This window comes from Ochotona princeps, chromosome 2, assembly GCF_030435755.1.
Source record: "Ochotona princeps isolate mOchPri1 chromosome 2, mOchPri1.hap1, whole genome shotgun sequence".
Classification (NCBI taxonomy): Eukaryota; Metazoa; Chordata; class Mammalia; order Lagomorpha; family Ochotonidae; genus Ochotona; species Ochotona princeps.
In genome coordinates, this window is record NC_080833.1 from 95,596,796 (window position 1) to 95,615,726 (window position 18,931).

Consider the following 18,931-nt stretch of genomic DNA (forward strand, 5'->3'; position numbering starts at 1 on the left):
GCTTTGGGCCATCTTATACTGTCTTTCCAGACCACAAGCAGGGAACTGGATGGGAAGTGGAGCAGCTGGGATGCCAGTGCTTACAGCTGGCAGATTAGCCAATTGAGTCATGGCGCTGGCCCTGAAGTCTCATTATTTGGCCAGATTTACATATTTACTCAGGTGCTATCGTCAAGACTAAGATTGACTATTTCATTATCAAGTACTTACATTTCAAGTACTTACATTGATTTGAAATTTAAAAATCCTTAAATAACAATTTTGAGATGACACATAGTAGACACCCAAAAAATATCTGTTATACTGAGAGCTACTCTGGGACTTCATTAGTCTAGGAAGCTGATCACTCAGGGCTAGACACTAACCCAGAAATTCCTGATGTAATATCCTGCATTAGTAAGGGATGACTAATTCAGTGTTGAATCAAGGTCAGCCATAAATTTCACTTTTTTAAACACAATGGTTCACAAAGCAGATTATACCTAAGCTTCCTTCAATAGCTATGATATTTTTATGTCTTATACTGTACTCAGAGGATATAAAACAAAAACCAAACTTACTAAAAATCTAACAAATTTCCAGATCCTTGAGCTATGTTTTTTTTTCCGAAAAAAAAAAAAAGCATAACAGAACTGAATTTTTGTTAAAAGCTAGAAACATTAGAAACTGTAGACAACATTGTGCTTTCAGCACCCAAAGAACCAAAGTCCCCTTTGCCCTATCCCTCAGTCGGGAGAGGCCAATTTCTTCAGCAAACCAAGAGAAACAAACCCCGGTATTTGAGAAGACAGGGAACAAGACAGCAAAATTAATAGTATTAACAAAATTATTAACATTTGCAGCTTATAAAGTGTTTAATTTATGGTAGCTTGTTTGATCTTTTAATGAGCCTAGTTAGATAACAGTCCTATTCCCACTTTATAAAGTACAAGACTACAAAGTTTTAACTAAGAAAACTTCCTAAAATATGAGGTTTTTAAACTATGGAGAGAGCTAATTATTTCTTTTTGGATTGCTTCATGTGGATTCATTTGTCAGTCAATGTTTGGCTAATATATCAATATAATGGATGACTGATTAGTACAGAAACACTCCCTTGGAACGAAAGTTCAAATTTCATCACTGGCTTATAGAGAAAAATTTATCAGGAGGCATAAAAGACAACTAAATAGCTATGTGAAAGAGGGGAATAGTTCAAGTATGAACTTATGTGATCCATAAGCAAATTCCAGAACATTGTAAGTCATATCAATTTTGAAGGAGAACTAAAAAAAAAAATAAGTACCCATGGGTATTAGAAGTCCACATTATTAAAATGTGTTCATTCTACCAGAGTCAGAGACAAAAAAAAAATACTTTCAGAACATACAATATAATCAAAGAAAACCCTCCAGCAGATCCCTCCACTGCTGCTTCTACAGTTTGCACTCTTTATGGAGTCAGAATTAACAAGGGGTTGCAAAAATGCAAGCAGTCTGGTTTTATAGTTTATGGGTCTGACAATATGAAAATAACCCTGAATGCATTCATATTAACATATAAAGTTAACTTCTTTTGTGGTTACTCCAAAAAGCTCATGGAAAAATATAATTAAGAGACGTTTATTTTGGTGCAAAAAAAATCTATGAAGTCATGAAGAATGTCCCCCACAATATGTATTTTCCATTAACCTTTACAGATTTCTCAAATTTGTAATGATTTATAAAGACAAGCAGTATTTTTTTAAAAGATTTATTGATTTTTATTGGAAAGGCGGATATACAGAAAGGAAGAGAGACCGAGAGGAAGATCTTCTGTCTGATGGTTCACGCCCCAGGCGGCCGCAGTGGCCGGAGCTGCGCCAATCTGAAGCCAGGAGCCAGGAGCTTCTTTCAGGTCTCCCACGCGGGTGCAGGGTCCCAAAGCTTTGGGTCATCCTCAACTGCTTTCCCAGGCCACAGGCAGGGAGCTGGATGGCAAGTGGGGCTGCAGGTTTTAGAACCGGCACCCATATGGGATCCCGGAGCATTCAAGGTAAGGATTTTAGCCGCTAGGCTATTGGCTGGGCCCCAACAAGCAATCTTTTAAGCTAAATGTATTATCCTAACATAATACACTCTCGCATTTTGCCTTAAACATCCCTGTTTTTATTAAAATAAACAAGTACTGGCATCACCATGAACTTCTCTCATTAATGACATCCTAATTTCCAAAGTTCATGGATTCTTCTCAGTACTTACCTACTATCTCAGATACTCCTCCTCCCTTTGAAACGTTATCTTCAAGTTTCCAAGACATCTAGTTCTGATTCTTGTACCCGCTGACCATTTGTTAACTGAACTATTTCCTGCCACCCAATCCTTAGACTTTTTGAGGCCTCACTGTTTCTATATACTTAAGTCACTCTGTATAGTACAGTTTCCTTTATGATCTTGTTCATATCTAGGACTTCTTTTGCTAGTTAAAATGATGACTCCCTATTCTGTTTGTGAGATGTAGAGACAAAGAGCTATCAGAATCCTGGTGGGTTTGTTTGTTTGTTTCTTTCTTTCTTTCTTTGCTTGCTTCTTTCTTTATGTTTAGCATAACCTGCTTATATCCTTGGGTCACAACCGACTGGACCAGAAATGAAGATCTGAATAAATCTGAGTCTTTCTCCAGAAGCTTTATAAGCAGGGTTGAGATATTATTTATTCAATAAAGGAGAAAAAGAAGGCACACACAAAAAAGAAGTCATATAAAAAAGGGACTGAGGGGAGTCGACTGCAAAAGGCAGCCAAGCGCAGGCACACAGATAACTGACTTGTGGAAATCCTAACAGCCCTCCAGTTCTGCTGCTAGTCCCTTATGAGGTCAAATAACAATTGTTGCTTTGGGATTCTTGATATCCCAGTGTTGTTCCAACAAATGCCTGTTTATGCTGAAGTGTCTTTATTTATTCCAAAAGTATGTTGACAACATTTACTATTTATACATTATAAATGAATTTTATAATATACACATCACAGATATATATAACAAATATATCTTATATACATAGTTCTAAGATGTAAATTAGATCTTTGCATACATGTGTTAAATAGTTCATATAATACTTAAGTATATAAATACATATATAGACATAACAATGAAATGTTACATGAGCAACATAATGAAAGCAAATATTTATTTACTTCCTCTACCCTTATTCCCAAATCCACTCCTACTGCTGTATGAAAGATTTAGCATTCAAGTCACGAAAGTCAGAAAATGGAGAATCCTGATTAATCCTCTGCAAAGACTGGTCCTTCCTCCTCAAACTTCCATATAATCTATTCTATGGATATGGTAATTAACACATTGTTTTTAAGCCTTTCTGTTAATCTGTGAACAGCCTAGGAGTCCAGAATAAGGTAAGGAAGAAAGGTATTAACATTTATCCACTTTTTAAATTAAGAGGCAGAAACAGACATGTGGGACAGGACCAGGAGAGAGGAGAGTATACTTCCAGTAGCTGGTTCATTTCTCAAACACCCAAACCAGTATCTTAATTGTCAGGTTAAATGTAGACCACAGACTTAACATTTTTATTAAGCACTTAATATGCCCTAGGCTTGCTTATAAGAATAAATTAATGTTCCTTAATAATTCAAACAATATTAAATGGTAGTTTTTATAGCAAGCATTATAAACACACAAGAGAAAAAACAAAAACAAAACCAAAAACAAACCCCTAGGCATTCAAACAGCTGACTGTTTAAAGGGGAAATTAAGTACACAGTCAGGGCCAGGGAAGGAATGTGGTGCAGCAGTTTAAGCCACCACTAGCCTCCCAAATGGGTACCAGTTCATGTCCTGGCTGCTGCATTTCCAATCCAGCTCCTTGCTAATGCCCTGGGAAAGCAGTAAAAACTGGCCCAGGTGACTGGGCACCTGCCACCATGTGAGATGAGACCTGGCTTCAGCCTCCTCTGCTCTGGTTTGCGCAGCCATTTGGGGAGTGAACCAGCAGATGGATGATATCTGTCTCTCCCTCTCTCTAACTCTGCCTTTCAAATAAATAAACAAATGTTAAAAAAATTATACAGGGGCTGGCATCTAGCCAGGACCCCAATTTTGGTCTTCCCCACATGAGTGGTAGGGAGTCAGTTACCTGATCCATTACCCACAGCCTCCCAGGGTCTGCACTAACAGGAGGCTAGAGTCAGGATGTAGAGATGTAGGTATCAAAACCAGCCACTGCAATATGGACTGCAGGCACCTTAACTGAGAGTCTTTTATTTTCCTCCATCTGCTAAGAAAAATGATCTCTTTCTGTTTTTCCAAGTGCTCTGTTCTTTTATTATTATCAATATTACTATTACTATCACTGAGGGACAGAAGAGAGGGAGCTCCTAATTCCCAAATATCCACAACAACCAGGACTTGGGCAGCCCAGAAGAAACTGTCAAGTCTCCCCAGCAGCTGGCAGGAATTCAGTTATTCAAGCCATCACTGCTGCATCCCAGAGTCTGCATTAGCAGGGAATGACTCATAACACAAAGATGGGTACCAAAGCCAGTAGTGAGACCTATCGCTGTTTGTAACTTTCAGCATGCTTATTTATCAAGTACATTATAAAAATAAAAGATAGGGCCTGGCGTGACAGAGTAGTGGTTAAAGTCCTCACCTTGCATGTGCTGGGATCCCATATGGGTGCCAGTTCTAATCCCGGCGGCCCTGCTTCCCATCTAGCTCCCTGCCTGTGGCCTGGGAAAGCAGCTGAGGACAGCCTAAAGCCTTGGGACCCTGCACCCATGTGGGAGACCTGGAAGAGCTCCTGGCTCCTGGCTTCAGACTGACTCAGCTCAGGCCATTGCGGCTGCTTGGGGAGTGAACCAACAGACAGAAGATCTTCCTCTCTGTCTCTCCTCCTCTCTGTATATCTGCCTTTCCTAATAAAAATAAATAAATCTAAAAAAAAAAATAAACAGAGATTCACCAGTTCACAGAGGAAAGCAGCAGATTATAAAGTAGCTTAGATAAGGTACAGACTATTCTTTTGAGAGGTTTGGCATCCTGAAGAGGAATTATACAGAAAAATTCTCAGCAATCTTAACCACTCCTTGTTCTCTTGCTAACTCTTGGATTGCTCTTTTTCAAACTGGAAAATGTAGTTCTGTTAACTATATATATATTCACACACACACATCATTTTGCTATTTTGGATCCTTCATCAAACCATGTAAATTTTAGGACCAACTTAAAATTACAAAATACCTCCCGGGATTTTGATGGGGGATAATGCTAAATCTCTAGATTACTTTGGGAAGAATTAAAATCTAAACAATCATGGGTGTTCCAATCCACCAACACAAAATTTTTCCATTAATTTAGACTTTTGTTAATTTAACTCAGCAATGTTTTGTAGTTCTCAGTATACAAGTATTGCACTTCTTCTGTTGAATTCATTCCTTAATACCTTGTTCTCTGTGATGCTGCTTCAATTGGAACTGTTTTTTAAATATCATTTTCAGATTGTTCATTATAGTATACAGACAAGACTAATAACTTTTAAATATTCTGCCACCTTGCTGATTCCACTTTTATATGAATCATCTTCTTTTCTAGCATTGATGTTTTTTCTTTTTCTTTCCTGAGTATAATCAAGATAGTGGAATATGGTAAGGACATGTTTAAACAGAGAAACATTAACCAAGCTGAACTTCAGGGTACATTCCAGGAAACAGGAGAGGACAGATCTATGGCAGAGGGGCACCTGGAGACTGATGGACACAGGAAAGTAGTAGAGACAACGGTGTGGTGTTGCAGTAACCAGATACCCTAGTGACATTCAGTGAGTGGTGATCTGAGCTTCACTGGCAGCTGGAACTCTACCAGCAACAAGGTGGGAAGTACAGTTCACTGGGAACTCAGGAGGTAAAACTAGAGCAGAGACAGAGCAGCAGATCCCAAAAAAGTTTGGGAACAGGGTTGATTTCACAGCCCAGACCCCGAGTAGAGCTGCATCAGGTGCCATACTGTGTATGGAGGAAAAGGCTATAGGACAGGACTGAATGGCACTGAGCTGGGAGTGAACTCATTTCTGGCTCAGTGAACTGCAACAACGTGACATCCTACAGGCTCCACCCAAGATAGATCCGGGTAGCCCCCAGACCTACTGGCATGCATATTAAGAACTCCACGAATGGCACATCATGCACCATTTTGCACAGCGTAGCAAAGATTTTGAGACTGTAGGTATAACAGTGAGCTCCGCAGGTGTTGAGTTGGGAGTGAACTCACTGTGCTGAATACACTGTACTGGTCCCACATCGAAAATAATACTGACTGGCATCGTACAACTCAAAATGGTCTGTGTGATCCTTAGACTTCAGCAGATTTGGCAAGATCAGCACCACCAACAAGCTAGCTACTTATGACACCTGGTGTTGCCCTAATCCTGGGAACTGCTTGAATTGGAAATGGGAGAAAGATTGTACAGACAATGGTACAGCCACAGCATGGGATCACAGGAGGTGGAAAGTGGTGATCCAGGAGCTGGGGCTACAGAGACCTTGAAAGTCTAATGTTAACAGCCCAGACCTGAAACTCGCCGGAGGGAGTAACACAAGTGACTGTGAACAAAGAACCGTGTACCAACCACAATAAGTAAAATCAAGCTGCAGATCTGTGGATGATACAGCTTAGAAACCTGCTCCAAGGTGAAGAATCTGCTAACCAGAAGCACAATAACAAAGAGCAAAAGAAGAGACAGAGGCGCAATGAATATTACTGAAGACACCCTGCAAAGGAGTAAAAGCCTTTGCCAACCTCAGAGTTAACTGAAGAAGACATCGAGGAAATGGGGGATATAGAATTCAGAAAATTCATTATAAAGCTTCTAATCAACAATGAGAAGCACATACAGGAATTCAAGGAAGTTAAGGAGTATGTCACATAGGAAACAGCAAAACTGAAACAAAACCAAGCCAAATTACTGGAAATGAAGTACTCAATAAAGCAAAATTAGAAATTAAATAGAAATTCAATGGAAAGTCTGCATAACAGAATGAAGGAGGCAGAAGACAGAACCTCAGAATTGGGAGATATTTCTTGTCACAATGAGGAGACAGTCAAAAAGCTGGAAGCAGAACACTTAAAATGCCAAGTATAAGTTATGGGAGTTTCTGGGCTCGGCGGCATGGCCTAGCGGCTAAAGTCCTCGCCTTGAAAGCCCCGGGATCCCATATGGGCGCCGGTTCTAATCCCGGCAGCTCCACTTCCCATCCAGCTCCCTGCCTGTGGCCTGGGAAAGCAGTTGAGGATGGCCCAAAGCCTTGGGACCCTGCACCCGCGTGGGAGACCTGGAAGAGGTTCCTGGTCCCGGCATCGGATCGGCGCGTACCGGCCCGTTGCGGCTCACTTGGGGAGTGAATCATCGGATGGAAGATCTTCCTCTCTGTCTGTCCTCCTCTCTATATATCCGGCTTTCCAATAATAATAAAATCTTAAAAAAAAAAAAAAAGTTATGGAAGTTTCAGAAGGTGCAAAAAAAGAAGCTGGGTTTAAAAATTTATTTGGGAAACACATCCAGGAGGGGCACAGAACTCCAAACTCAATTGACCAAAAGCGATCTTCACCATGACATATGATTATCAAGCTCTCTTCAATCGAACATAACGAAAAGATCCTTAAATGTGCATGTGAAAAAAAAATCAACTGACATAGAGAGAAATGGCAACTAAATTCATAGCTGGCCAGAAGAAAATAGAGCGACATATTCCAGATTTCAAAAGCAAAAAAATTGTTGGCCCAGAATAATGTACCCAGCAAAGCTTTCCTTTGTCTTTGAAAATGAAATAAAATTCTTCCATAGTAAAGAAAAGTTAAAAGAACATCTCTTCCAAACCTGCCCTACAAATGATACTTAGAGATGTTCTCTTGACAGAGAAGAGGAATAACACCCACCGAAACCAAAGGCAAAGTTGAAGAACATCTCAGTAAAATAACATCAGAAGACTCAATTAAACAATGAACAACCCATTGTAAATGATAGGACCAAATTATCACTTATTTATATTAACCCTGATTGTAAATGGCTTAAACTGATCAATCAAACATCACAGATTAGTAGATAAGATTAAAAACAGAAAACCCATCTATTTGGTGCCTCCAGGAAACATATCTCACCAACAAAGTGGAAACTGTATCTCACAGATTTTGATGTTTTTGTTTTTAGTTTCTTCAAAACACTTTTTTCTCATTAAATTCTTCACTCACAGATCATATAGTGGCATCATTTTCAAGAAGGTTCTTGATTTTCTTGTTCATTTCTTCAGCGACACATTAGTCATTCAGTAGCATGTTATTGAATTTCATGGTGTTGTAAATTTCTGCTTTTCTTCCTGTTGTTGATTTGTTTTGTGGCTTTTCAAGTGGGGATTTGTATTGTGACTGTGTGGTAGAGACTGTCATGTTCAGTTGTGAGGATACGGTGCAGTGTGCATCTCTACTTCAGTCGAGTAAGGACTCCCAGTGAAACTGTTGGATATGTCTTGACAATGGGATGCTGGACTCTTTTGCCAATGTCCATGCCAGCAATGATGGATTTATGACTACTTATGAGGAACCATACTATTGTATTGGCATGGGAGAAATCAGTGGGGTAGGGGTGGGAAAATCCCAGGGCCTAAGGAACTGTATCATAAAATAACAACAATTACAAAATGAAAATAAAAGACATCATTACTTTATTCCAGATCCTAAAGTAAAGCAGTCAGTCTTTTACCATTAAGGGTTTTTTTTAATGATTTATTGATTTATTTGAAAGTCAGAGTTAGATAGAAGAAGAGAGAGATCTTCTACCCACTCTTTCACTCCCCAGATGGCTACGACAGCCAGGGCTTGAACAGGTTGAAGCCTGGAGCCAAGAACTTCTTCCAGGTCTTCCAAATGATTAGCACCGCCCCAAGCATTTGAATCATCTGCTGCTGCTTTACCAAGGCCATTAGCAGTGAAATGGAGCACCTGTACATCTATCATGCCTGTGTTGCAAGTGGTGGCTTTACGTATTACACCATAAATGCTGGCCCAAAGTATGATGTTAAATGAGGGTTTTTCATAGATACTCTACCAGGCTGAAAAACTTCCCTTCTATCAGCAGTTTTTGTCATGAGTAGGTTTTGGATTTTGTTAAATGATTTTTTTCTGTTTCAATAATTCTTACTAGTAGATTATAGGTGAAAAAACAATCTTGTAGGTAAATTCTACTTTTATACAAACTCTTTTTATACAAACTCTTTTTATACAAACTCTTTTTATGCATTAGATTTACTTTAGTAAAATTCCGTTGAAGATGCTCGTGTCTAAAAGGCCTATTTTATAGTTTTGTTAAACTGTGTTTGGTTTTAGTGTCAAGTTCCTATTGGGGTCACCAAATGAGTCCAAGATTTCAAGAGTGCTCCCTGCTCTTCCTTCTGAAACAATCTGTGAAGGACTAAAATATATATTAGAGAGAGAGATTGAAGATTCCTTTCTGTCTTTGAAGAGCAGAAAGACAGAGATGGGGAGAGCCAAAATGAGAGAAAGAGAGATCTTCTATTTACTTCTTTATTCACTTAAAAAGCCACAACAGCTAGAGTTGATTCAGGACAAAGCCAGGAGTCATACATGCCATCCTGTTTGCACATACGGGTAGCAGGGACCAAAGCACTTGGGCCATCCAGTGCTGCCTTCCCTGGCAGCTGGACTGAAACTGGAGAAGTCACTGGCCAGCTTTGTTATATAACAGGTAAAGTCACTGCCTGTGATACCAGCATCTCATTATGGGTGCCAGTTCATGTTCTGACTACTTCACTTCCATGCTAGCATCCCACTAATGGCCTAGGAAGAACAACGACTGCTACTCACTAAGGAGACCTGAAAGGAATTTCTGTCTCCTGCACTGTGCCTGGTCCAGTTCTGGCTGCAGCTGCCATCCAGGGAGTAAACAAGCAGATGGACAATCTCTGTTTCTACCTCTTTGTCTGTAACACTACTTTTCAAATAAATAAAAATACATAGCTAAAAAAAAAAAAGAAGAAGAAGAAGAAGAAGAAGCAGAGCAGCCAGGACTTGAACTGACATTCTAATATGGGAAGCCGCTGCTGCAAACAGCAACTTAATCCATTTATACCACAGTGCTGGTGCCAATATCACTATTTTCCAAATGCTTGTAAAATAACTGTTTTTTTTAATGCCTTGCATCTTTGTGCTCACTGCTTTTAACTTAGACAATTTTGCTCAATAAGTATTTGAAAATGAAATGAATTCTGCAAAACATCCTAGAAATGGTTAAAATAATACTTAAACAATGCTTGAAATTTCAACCAATAGTACTTTAAATGGAGAATACTATGGAAAACAATCTAATTAATTTTAAGTGTAGGAAAACAGAAACATTTACTTACTAGGCAATAGCTCTCTATCAGCAGTCTCTGCACAGCTGGGATAAGGATAAAATAGATGTCCTTTCTCTAGTGGGTACGGAATCATTCTGAAAGCTGTGCAAAAGAAACAATACAGCTGTGACATGAAATTCTGCCTCATCATCCTATATATCACATTAAAGCTACTCTAAACATTTTAATGAAATTATCATAATATATTACTTTATAAAGAAGCATTCTAGGCAGATAAAACAAAACAAGCAAGAGATTAAGGGGCAGATTAATATTTATTTAGAGAATAATGAATAGGCCAGTCTGGCTGGAGTAAAACTTAAGGGAATGTTGGATGGACATGACTAGCTCCTTTTTTGCCTCAATCTCCTCATTACAAATACAAAAAACTTTACAAAATTCTACTTCTTACAGGAATCTTCATAATATTATAACATGTATAATTTACCCATAACCACTGGCAGACTAAAAGACCTCTCAGGAGTTCCCAACTACACACGTGAGGTTCTACAATGTTTCTATAAGCACAGCTTAATCTAGATCAGGGTCACCAAAGCACTGCCTTTTGCTCATATCTGGACCACCAACTTTGTTTCGTTGTTTGTTTTAAAGATTTATTTGTTGAAAGGCAGAGTTAGAGAGAGAGGCTGGAGAGAGATGGAGACAGAGAGATAGAGAGCCAAGTTCCATCTGTTGGTCCAATCCCCAAAGGCGGATAATGGCTGGGGCTGTGCTAGGCAGAAGCCAGGAGCCACAAGCTCCTTTCAGGTCTCCTACAGAGGTACAGGAGTCCAAGAACTTAAGTTCTCATCAAAACTGTGCTAAAATTGTTTTTCTTTTAGTGGTTGACTCCATTAAACTTTTTTAAAAATACAGACTCTGTTTTGTCATAGTAAACAGTAGCTGCTTATCAAACTCACAGAGCGCTATCAGTAATAACACTTGGAAGTTATTCAGTGAGCTTCATGAACTATAGCATAAGTCATATATTTATACAGAACCTCCCAAGTGTCAAGGAGACTATCAGGCAATATAGACACATACCAGATGAATGACACAGAGTACTTAGTTTTTAGGAGTTTATAGAAAAAAAGCAAAAAAAAAAAAAGTCTTAATATGCAAAGGTGTTTGGTTCCTCAAGTACACAGTATCAGTTTTATTTCTTTTTGTATATTATTAGTGTCAAGCACAATTTATGACTATCAGCAAATGGTCAATGCACTGATTTTCTTGGTTCCAAGGGTACATGGGCCTTTGGGGCTCAGTAATTTTTTTTAAAAAAGATTTACTTATTTTTATTGCAAAGTCAGATACACAGAGAAGGGGACAGAAAGTGAGGAAGATCTTCTGTCCGATGATTCACTCCCCAAGTGACTGCAATGGCCGGTATTGTGCTGATCCAAAGCCAGGAGCCAGGAACTTCTTCCAGGTCTTCCACATGGGCTCAGGATCTCTAGGCTTTGGGCCATCCTCAACTGCTTTCCCAGGCCACAAATAGGGAGCTGGATGGGAAGTGGAGCTGCCAGGATTAGAACCGGCGTCCATATGGAATCCCAGTGTGTTCAAGGCAAGGACTTTACCTGCTAGGTCACTGTGACAGGCCTAGGGCTCAGTAATTTTTCATGGTGCCACAGACTGAAAGGCATATCTAATAAGTGCATTTATTAAGCAGTGAGTCAAAACAAATTAAAAAGCTTATGTTGTAGCAACTTAGCAGAAATTTGAAATAAAACACTTGGAAATTGAAAGAAAAAATTTCATACTTGATTCAATATTTCATTTTCAAGCTCCTCTTACTGAGGAGCTGTATTGTGAGCCTATTGGACACTGTACAACTTCTTAAAGCTTGGGACCAGGTTTTAACTAGCATCCTTATTTCCTGTTCCTCAGTGATTGTGTGTGATGCTGTTGTAATCACAGCAACAAGCAAAAACTGAGCTTAGTAAGGATGTAATTTTGGAAGGAGTGTGGAGTGACCTAATACTGCACCTCTGAACTATTTGTAGACAATAGTTGGGCTGCTGATATTTTATTGTATTCCCAATGAAAACGTAAAATATTCAATAGCATTCTCATGAATGTCTCATGGTACCTCATGCCAAACCTTTGGAACAGAGGGGGTGAACCAATTTTATTGAGTGAGCAGGGGATTTACTTTAGAATTTTTATTGATACTTTTGGAAATTGATAATCCCAAAAGAAGTACTGCACACAACTAACTGATAGAACATTTGATTAAGCTTCCTCACTTTCCTATTTGCTTTAAGATGTGAATAAGAAATCTGGTGGGTAGTTTTTAAAAAGTCCAGTTTATTCTCCAAAGGAGATATATAAATAGCCAGTCATTCAATATCACTAGCCTTTAGGAAAATGCAAATAAAAGTCGCAACAAGATTCTACCTCACATCCATTAGGATGCCTATTCTTTAAAATTACAGAAAATAACAAGTGTTGTAAAGGTTAAAGAGAAACTTGAAATTTTGTGCATTTATAGAAGGAATGTAAAATGGTACAGTTTTTATGAAAAACAGTCCAGGTTCCTCAAAAAAACTACACAGAATTTTAAGACTGAGCAATTACACGATAGGGATGATGCTCTGCCGGCTCTGCCTTCAGACCAGAGATGGTCTCCCCAATAAGCCGTTGAATTTGTCTGGACAATAAGATGCTGGACTCGATGCTTGGTATATGCTTGCAATGAGAGAATCTCAACTGATCTTGAACTGTGGTTATGCAACAAGGTGGAGGAATCCACCATGGTGGGAGAGTTTGGGGAGGGGTGGGGGAAATCCCAGTACCTATAAAACTGTGTCACATAATGCAATGCAATTAATAAAAAAAAAAAAAAAGGCAAACCAGAAGATGAAACTCTCTCATCTCTCTGTGTCTCTTTCTCTCTTTTTACATAAGTAAATACAGATTAAAAAAAAAAAGACTGAGCAATTATAGATGTATGCCGCAGTGAACTGAAAGCAGGAATTTAAGTAGATATTTATAAACCCACACTCACAGAAGTATTATTCACAATAGCTAAAATGTAGAAGCAGTCATGAATAGATATAAGTAGATAAACAAAATGTGGCACACACAATGAAATATTATTCATTTTTAAAGAATGAAATTCTGGGATCCCAGTGCGTTAGCCTAGCAGGTAAAGTCCTTGCCCTGAACGCACTGGGATTCCATATGGGCGTCGGTTCTAATCCTGGCAGCTCCACTTCCCACCCAGCTCCCTGCTTGTGGCCTGGGAAAGCAGTCAAGGATGACCCAAAGCCTAGAGATCCTGAGCCCATGTGGGAGACCTGGAAGAAGTTCCTGGCTCCTGGCTTTGGATCAGCACAATACCGGCCACTGCGGTCACTTGAGGAGTGAATCATCGGACAGAAGATCTTCCTCTCTGTCTCTCCTCCTCTTTGTATATCTGACTTTGCAATAAAAATAAAAATAAATCTTGAAAAAAAATGAAATTCTGACACAAGCTATAAAATGGATGAACCCTGAAGCCATTATGTGAAGTGAAGAAAAAAACTAGATACAAAGACTGTTATGATACTCCTTAGAGAAGTCAAACTCTCAGAAAAAGAAAGTAGATCGGTGGTTGAGATAAGAGGAAGATGAAAATGAGGAGTTACTATTTAACAAGTACAGAACTTCAGTTTGGGGCAATGAATGTTCTGGAGAGAGGTAGTGGCGATGATTGTACCACAATGTGAACATTCCAAATGCAGCGAAGTATACACTGACAAATGATTAAAATGTTAAATTTTATCTTATTTTATCCCAATTTTAAAAAAGAACAAAGTGTATACTATGTGAGGAAAACAGTTTAATACTGCTGACACCTGAAATCAAAACAACGAACCAGACTAAATTTTAAAGTATTAGAACAATAGCTCAACCTAAAAAGCTCATATGCCAAACAGTATAAACTTTCATTCTCCTTCCTTACAAATATTTAACTTAAATGAACATACGGCAGAATATCTTAACAATTTCTCATTTTAGTTTTCTTAAATATGGTATCAGTATAAATAAATTCTCTCAATAAAGTACAATAATTTCTTCTCTCAATAAACTACAATGTTACTATTTAATCTGAAACCTACAAATTCCTTTCAGAACCCAATTTCATTAGAGTAACTGCATGTGAATGCAATGACAAGTCAAGAGATTGGTGTTAAATTTGGAAAGAAATACTTACTGCCTTCCCATGTGCACTGTAAGAGGTTAAGAGCACCTTCTATTCGCTTCCAGTGCTGAAGATGAAAGAAAGCATAGGCAATTGCTTCACTATCACCCCGTTTCAAAATGTGCTCTGGGGGCAAAATCAAACTTTTCATCTCTAGCAAATACTGGAAAAATAACACACAACAGAAAAAAGAAAAATGAAAATGACTCAAAGTCAAGAACCCACCAAAAAAGTATATTCAGATTATAAACTCAAATTGATTAAAAATATTTAAACTCATTGAAATGACAAGAAGGTATTATTGATTACATTTATAGAAAATGCTTATATATGCAAATCCCCAAACTAAGACTAGTCCTATAATTAAAATGAAGGTGATATAACAACTTATATGACTGTGCTAAATACAGAACAGAAAGCTCAAGCTCAGGAAATAATGTGAGAATAAATATTTATTCCTCCAAAAAATATTAAGTGTAAAACCATTATTCTTAGTAAGTAGGCCAGTCTCTGAAAGACAAATATCATGTTTTCCCCTATTTGTGATAATACAGAAGAAAAAAAATTAATGTCCATAAGAGAAATCGACGTCTTAAGATTTGAGTATTATTTATAGTCTTTGTCTATACTCCTGAGGAACAGTGGTTTTTCTACTACTACTGGGGGAATTCTAGTAAAGTGTTAAGCTAGTGATTACAAAGTAAATTGCAAGCAGGTAATTGTAAAAATTGAAGGAAAAACTAAAAAAGGAGGGAAGGTGGGAGTGAGCGAGGGTAGGGTGGAAAATATCATGTTCTTAAAACCTGTATGTGGACTACATGAAATCTGTTCCCTTTACATATATTTTAGAAGGTAAAAATATATTTTGTGGTAACATATAATTCTTTTTGTCTTACATTTTGCAGCTAAAAAACTTTAAACGTGGAAAAGTTCAATTAACTTAATATTTACAAGTGCAAAGTAGTATGCCTTTTTAGGGAACACCAAAAAACATGTCATCCATTCGCTGAAGCTTCATGTTACAGGAAAGACACATTTCTTAAACAAACAATTGTATATTTATATAAATAATTATAATCATATTATAGGAATGCTTTATTAGAAGTAAAAATACCATATATAGGAAAATGGATAGCAGGCATCAATTTTTATTTCATTTGAAAAACTTTATTGATATGCATAATTGTAATTCACTTATTTAAAGCATATACAACAAACACAATGATATTTCGGAATGATTTATTTATTATTTGAAAGGCATATTTACAGAAGATCTTCCAACAGCTGGTTTACACCAAAATGGCTGTAATGGTCAGAGCTATGTGGATCTGAAGCCCGGAGTTTCCTCTGGCTCTTCCACATGGGTGCAGGGGCCCAAAGACTTGAGCCATCCTCAGCTGCCCCCCCAAGAAAAATAGGGAGCTAAATCAGAAATGGAACAGCCAGGACATGAACTGGATGCCCATATGGGATGCCACACTAACAGGCAAAGGATTAGCCTATTACACTTGGGTGCCAGCTCCAACACAATGATTTTTAATAGAGTAACACCTGTGCCAACAACATTACAGCTGATTTTACAACATTATCACCTCAAAAGGAAACACTGTTTAGTTATCGCATTCCTCCTAAGCAACATCTGTATAGATTTACATATTCTGGGTATTTCCTATAAATGGAATCCTATGACAGCTGATACTTGTGCCTGGTTTCTTTTGCTTACCATGTTCTGAAAGTTCATCCAGGTTGTAGCATGTACTGTTACCTTATTTCTTTTTATAACAAAGTAACATTCCATTGTATGGTTAAATCATATATTGTTCATTCATTAATCATTTGACAGACATCTGGTTGTTTTCACTTTTTAGCTCTGAATAATGTTGCTAAAAACATTAGTATATCAGTTTGAGTTTGAAAATATCTTTTCATTTTACATAGATAAATATCTTAGAGCATAAATGCTGAATCATAAAACAAATCTATGGTTAGAAGCTATTATGATTTACAGTCTAGAAATAATCCATGTAAGGAAATTAAAATTGATATTTAAGGATGGGTAAAATGTAGATGAGAATTAGGAGGGGGAAAATATGGGAAAAAAAGAACATGCTGAAAGCATAGGACCATCTTAAATGTGTTTAAGAGATTTGCAAATGTGCCTATTAGAGAAATTATGACCCACAAACTCTTCACATACAAAACTAGATTCTATCTTAAACTCCTAAAGAAAATACTTGCCTAACAACAAAATGAATACAAGCTATTTCACTAATCAAGTGTCCTAGTTATATGAAGAAAGATACAAAAATTAACCATGTGTACATCTTCTTTACTATTAAAGTGGTCAAGTGAAAATAAAATTTTCTAAAAAGTATTTAGTCAGCTAAAGACGTCCTTCAAAGACCAAAGCCAGAATACACTTCTACAACAAGTCCGAAACAATCTCTGATTTTACACAAGCTGATACCACACTAGGTATCATAAGGTCCAAACCACAGTAACTTCTGTTATGAAACATGAAAAAGAGAAACATTCCAGAGGTATCTCAAAAGATAGGCTCTCACATTTAAAATTCTAGTTCCCCAGGTTCTCATACAAACTGCTGAGATAACACAAGCTGGTGTTAAATTTGTGAAATACTTTGTAAAACTACTATAGATGATAGGAGCCTAGGAAGAATTTTAAAAATAAGAATTTGTAGTAGCTCCAAAATGCAAGCCTCAGATTATTAATATGTATACACTCACTCATGATACAAATGCACCTAAAATAATTTTCTTCTTTATGAAATATGCCATTTCAACAATGACTGCACCTAACTCCCATCTTTAATTACTCTTTGCTCTGGATGCTTCTGGCTCTGTCCAAAGTGTAAGAATTCAGTCTGCTTATCGATTTATTTTAGCAGATGTCACAAACTATAAGATTATTTACTAATCCAGTTTGGGGACTTAACATTTCCCATTCAGTTTCTTAAAGGAATGCAACAGAGGTTGTGTCCTGGTCAAGCAAAGCCCATTTGCTGCCTGGTTGGGTTTTCTCTCCTTAGTGCCTTGCGTCTATATTCAGGAGTGTAATATTCTTTCTAATCCTCCCTAATCCTTGCCCATTTTTTTAAAAAACACAGTAAAAGATCACTCACACCATGCGGCTGTGGGAAAATGGACTCAAATAGGTGACCTCTGACAAGACTCCTTATGCACTTTGTGAATGCGGTAAGAGCTTCTTCACAGAAAGTAAAGAATATGTGACAACTATAGTGGAATTATCATCATGGAAAGTATTTTTTATTTTCAGAAGAAAACTATTTAAATGCTTAAATTGGCATTCTACTAAAATTCAACAAATATCCCAATAATTTCTAATGAGTTTTAGAATCCATAAACTTTAAACTAAATCCCAACATGATAATTAGTATATAGCTGGTAACTACTTAGCAAAGGCAAGCAAAGGTATCCAATTAAAAATTATTCCATAAAATTTATATCATGAAAGATATCAATTGATATGTCAAGAAAATGCTTGTTAAAGAAAAGGATCTGCTGCACCAAGGTGGAGGAATCCACCAGGGGGAGGGGAGGGGGAGGGGTGGGGGGATTCCCAGAGCCTATGAAACTGTCACATAATGCAAAATATTAATAAAAATTAAAAAAAAGAAAAGGATCTATTTATTTGAAAGACAGAGTTGAAAGACAGAGTTGGAGAAAAGGAGAGAGGAAGGGAAGGAAAGAGAGCCCCTCAATCTTCTGGTTCACTCCCTAAAAGTGCAATGACTAGGGTTGGATCTGGCCAAAGCCAGAAGCCACGAATCTCACTGGGTCTCCTAAGTGGTTCATCTTCCACTGCTTTCCCAGGCACACTAGCAGGAAGCAGGATCAGAAGTGGGGTAGCCAGGATACAAATGGGCACCCATATGGGGTGCCAGTGTCACAGGTGGCAGCTTAACCTGCTATACCATAATGCCAGCCCCGAGAAAATATTTTTTCAAACAGCTATATGCCTATATTTTCACTGTTTAATAATCTAAGTGATAATTCAGATATTAAACAAACTTGTGGAATACTTATTAAGAAGTTATATTTCAGAATTTTACATTAAAATCTATTTTTAAAAACTTCCTTATGTTTACCTTTTATTATTATGTTCTACCTACCAGCAATTTCCTAATATGACTTGAAGGCAAAGCAATTTTTTAGTTTTTAATTAGATACCAAAATAAAATTTGGTCCCTATGGTATAAGCTTTGGCCTGACTCCAATGCGTGGGTTCAGGTCCTGGCTCTTACTCTCATGTCCAGCTACCTGTTAAAGTATACTCTAGGAAGCAGAAGGTTATGGCTCAAGTAATACAGTTCCTGCCATCA

At 37.7% G+C, this 18,931-nt stretch overlaps 1 protein-coding gene across 5 annotated transcripts in view; it reads right to left on the bottom strand.

Moving 5' to 3' along the window:
* ST7L (suppression of tumorigenicity 7 like) overlaps positions 1–18,931 on the bottom strand; it is a 112,434-nt gene that overhangs the window by 25,762 nt on the left and 67,741 nt on the right. For all 5 annotated transcript variants that reach the window (XR_009244894.1, XM_058660062.1, XM_004581919.3 and 2 more), the window contains 2 exons: positions 14,581–14,731; positions 10,389–10,481 (listed from right to left, as the gene is read on the bottom strand). Coding sequence is in view for 4 of the 5 variants with exons in the window: in XM_058660062.1 (XP_058516045.1) it covers positions 10,389–10,481; positions 14,581–14,731 (244 nt within the window). In the remaining variant the exon portion in view is untranslated. The remainder of the gene's footprint in view (positions 1–10,388; positions 10,482–14,580; positions 14,732–18,931) is intronic.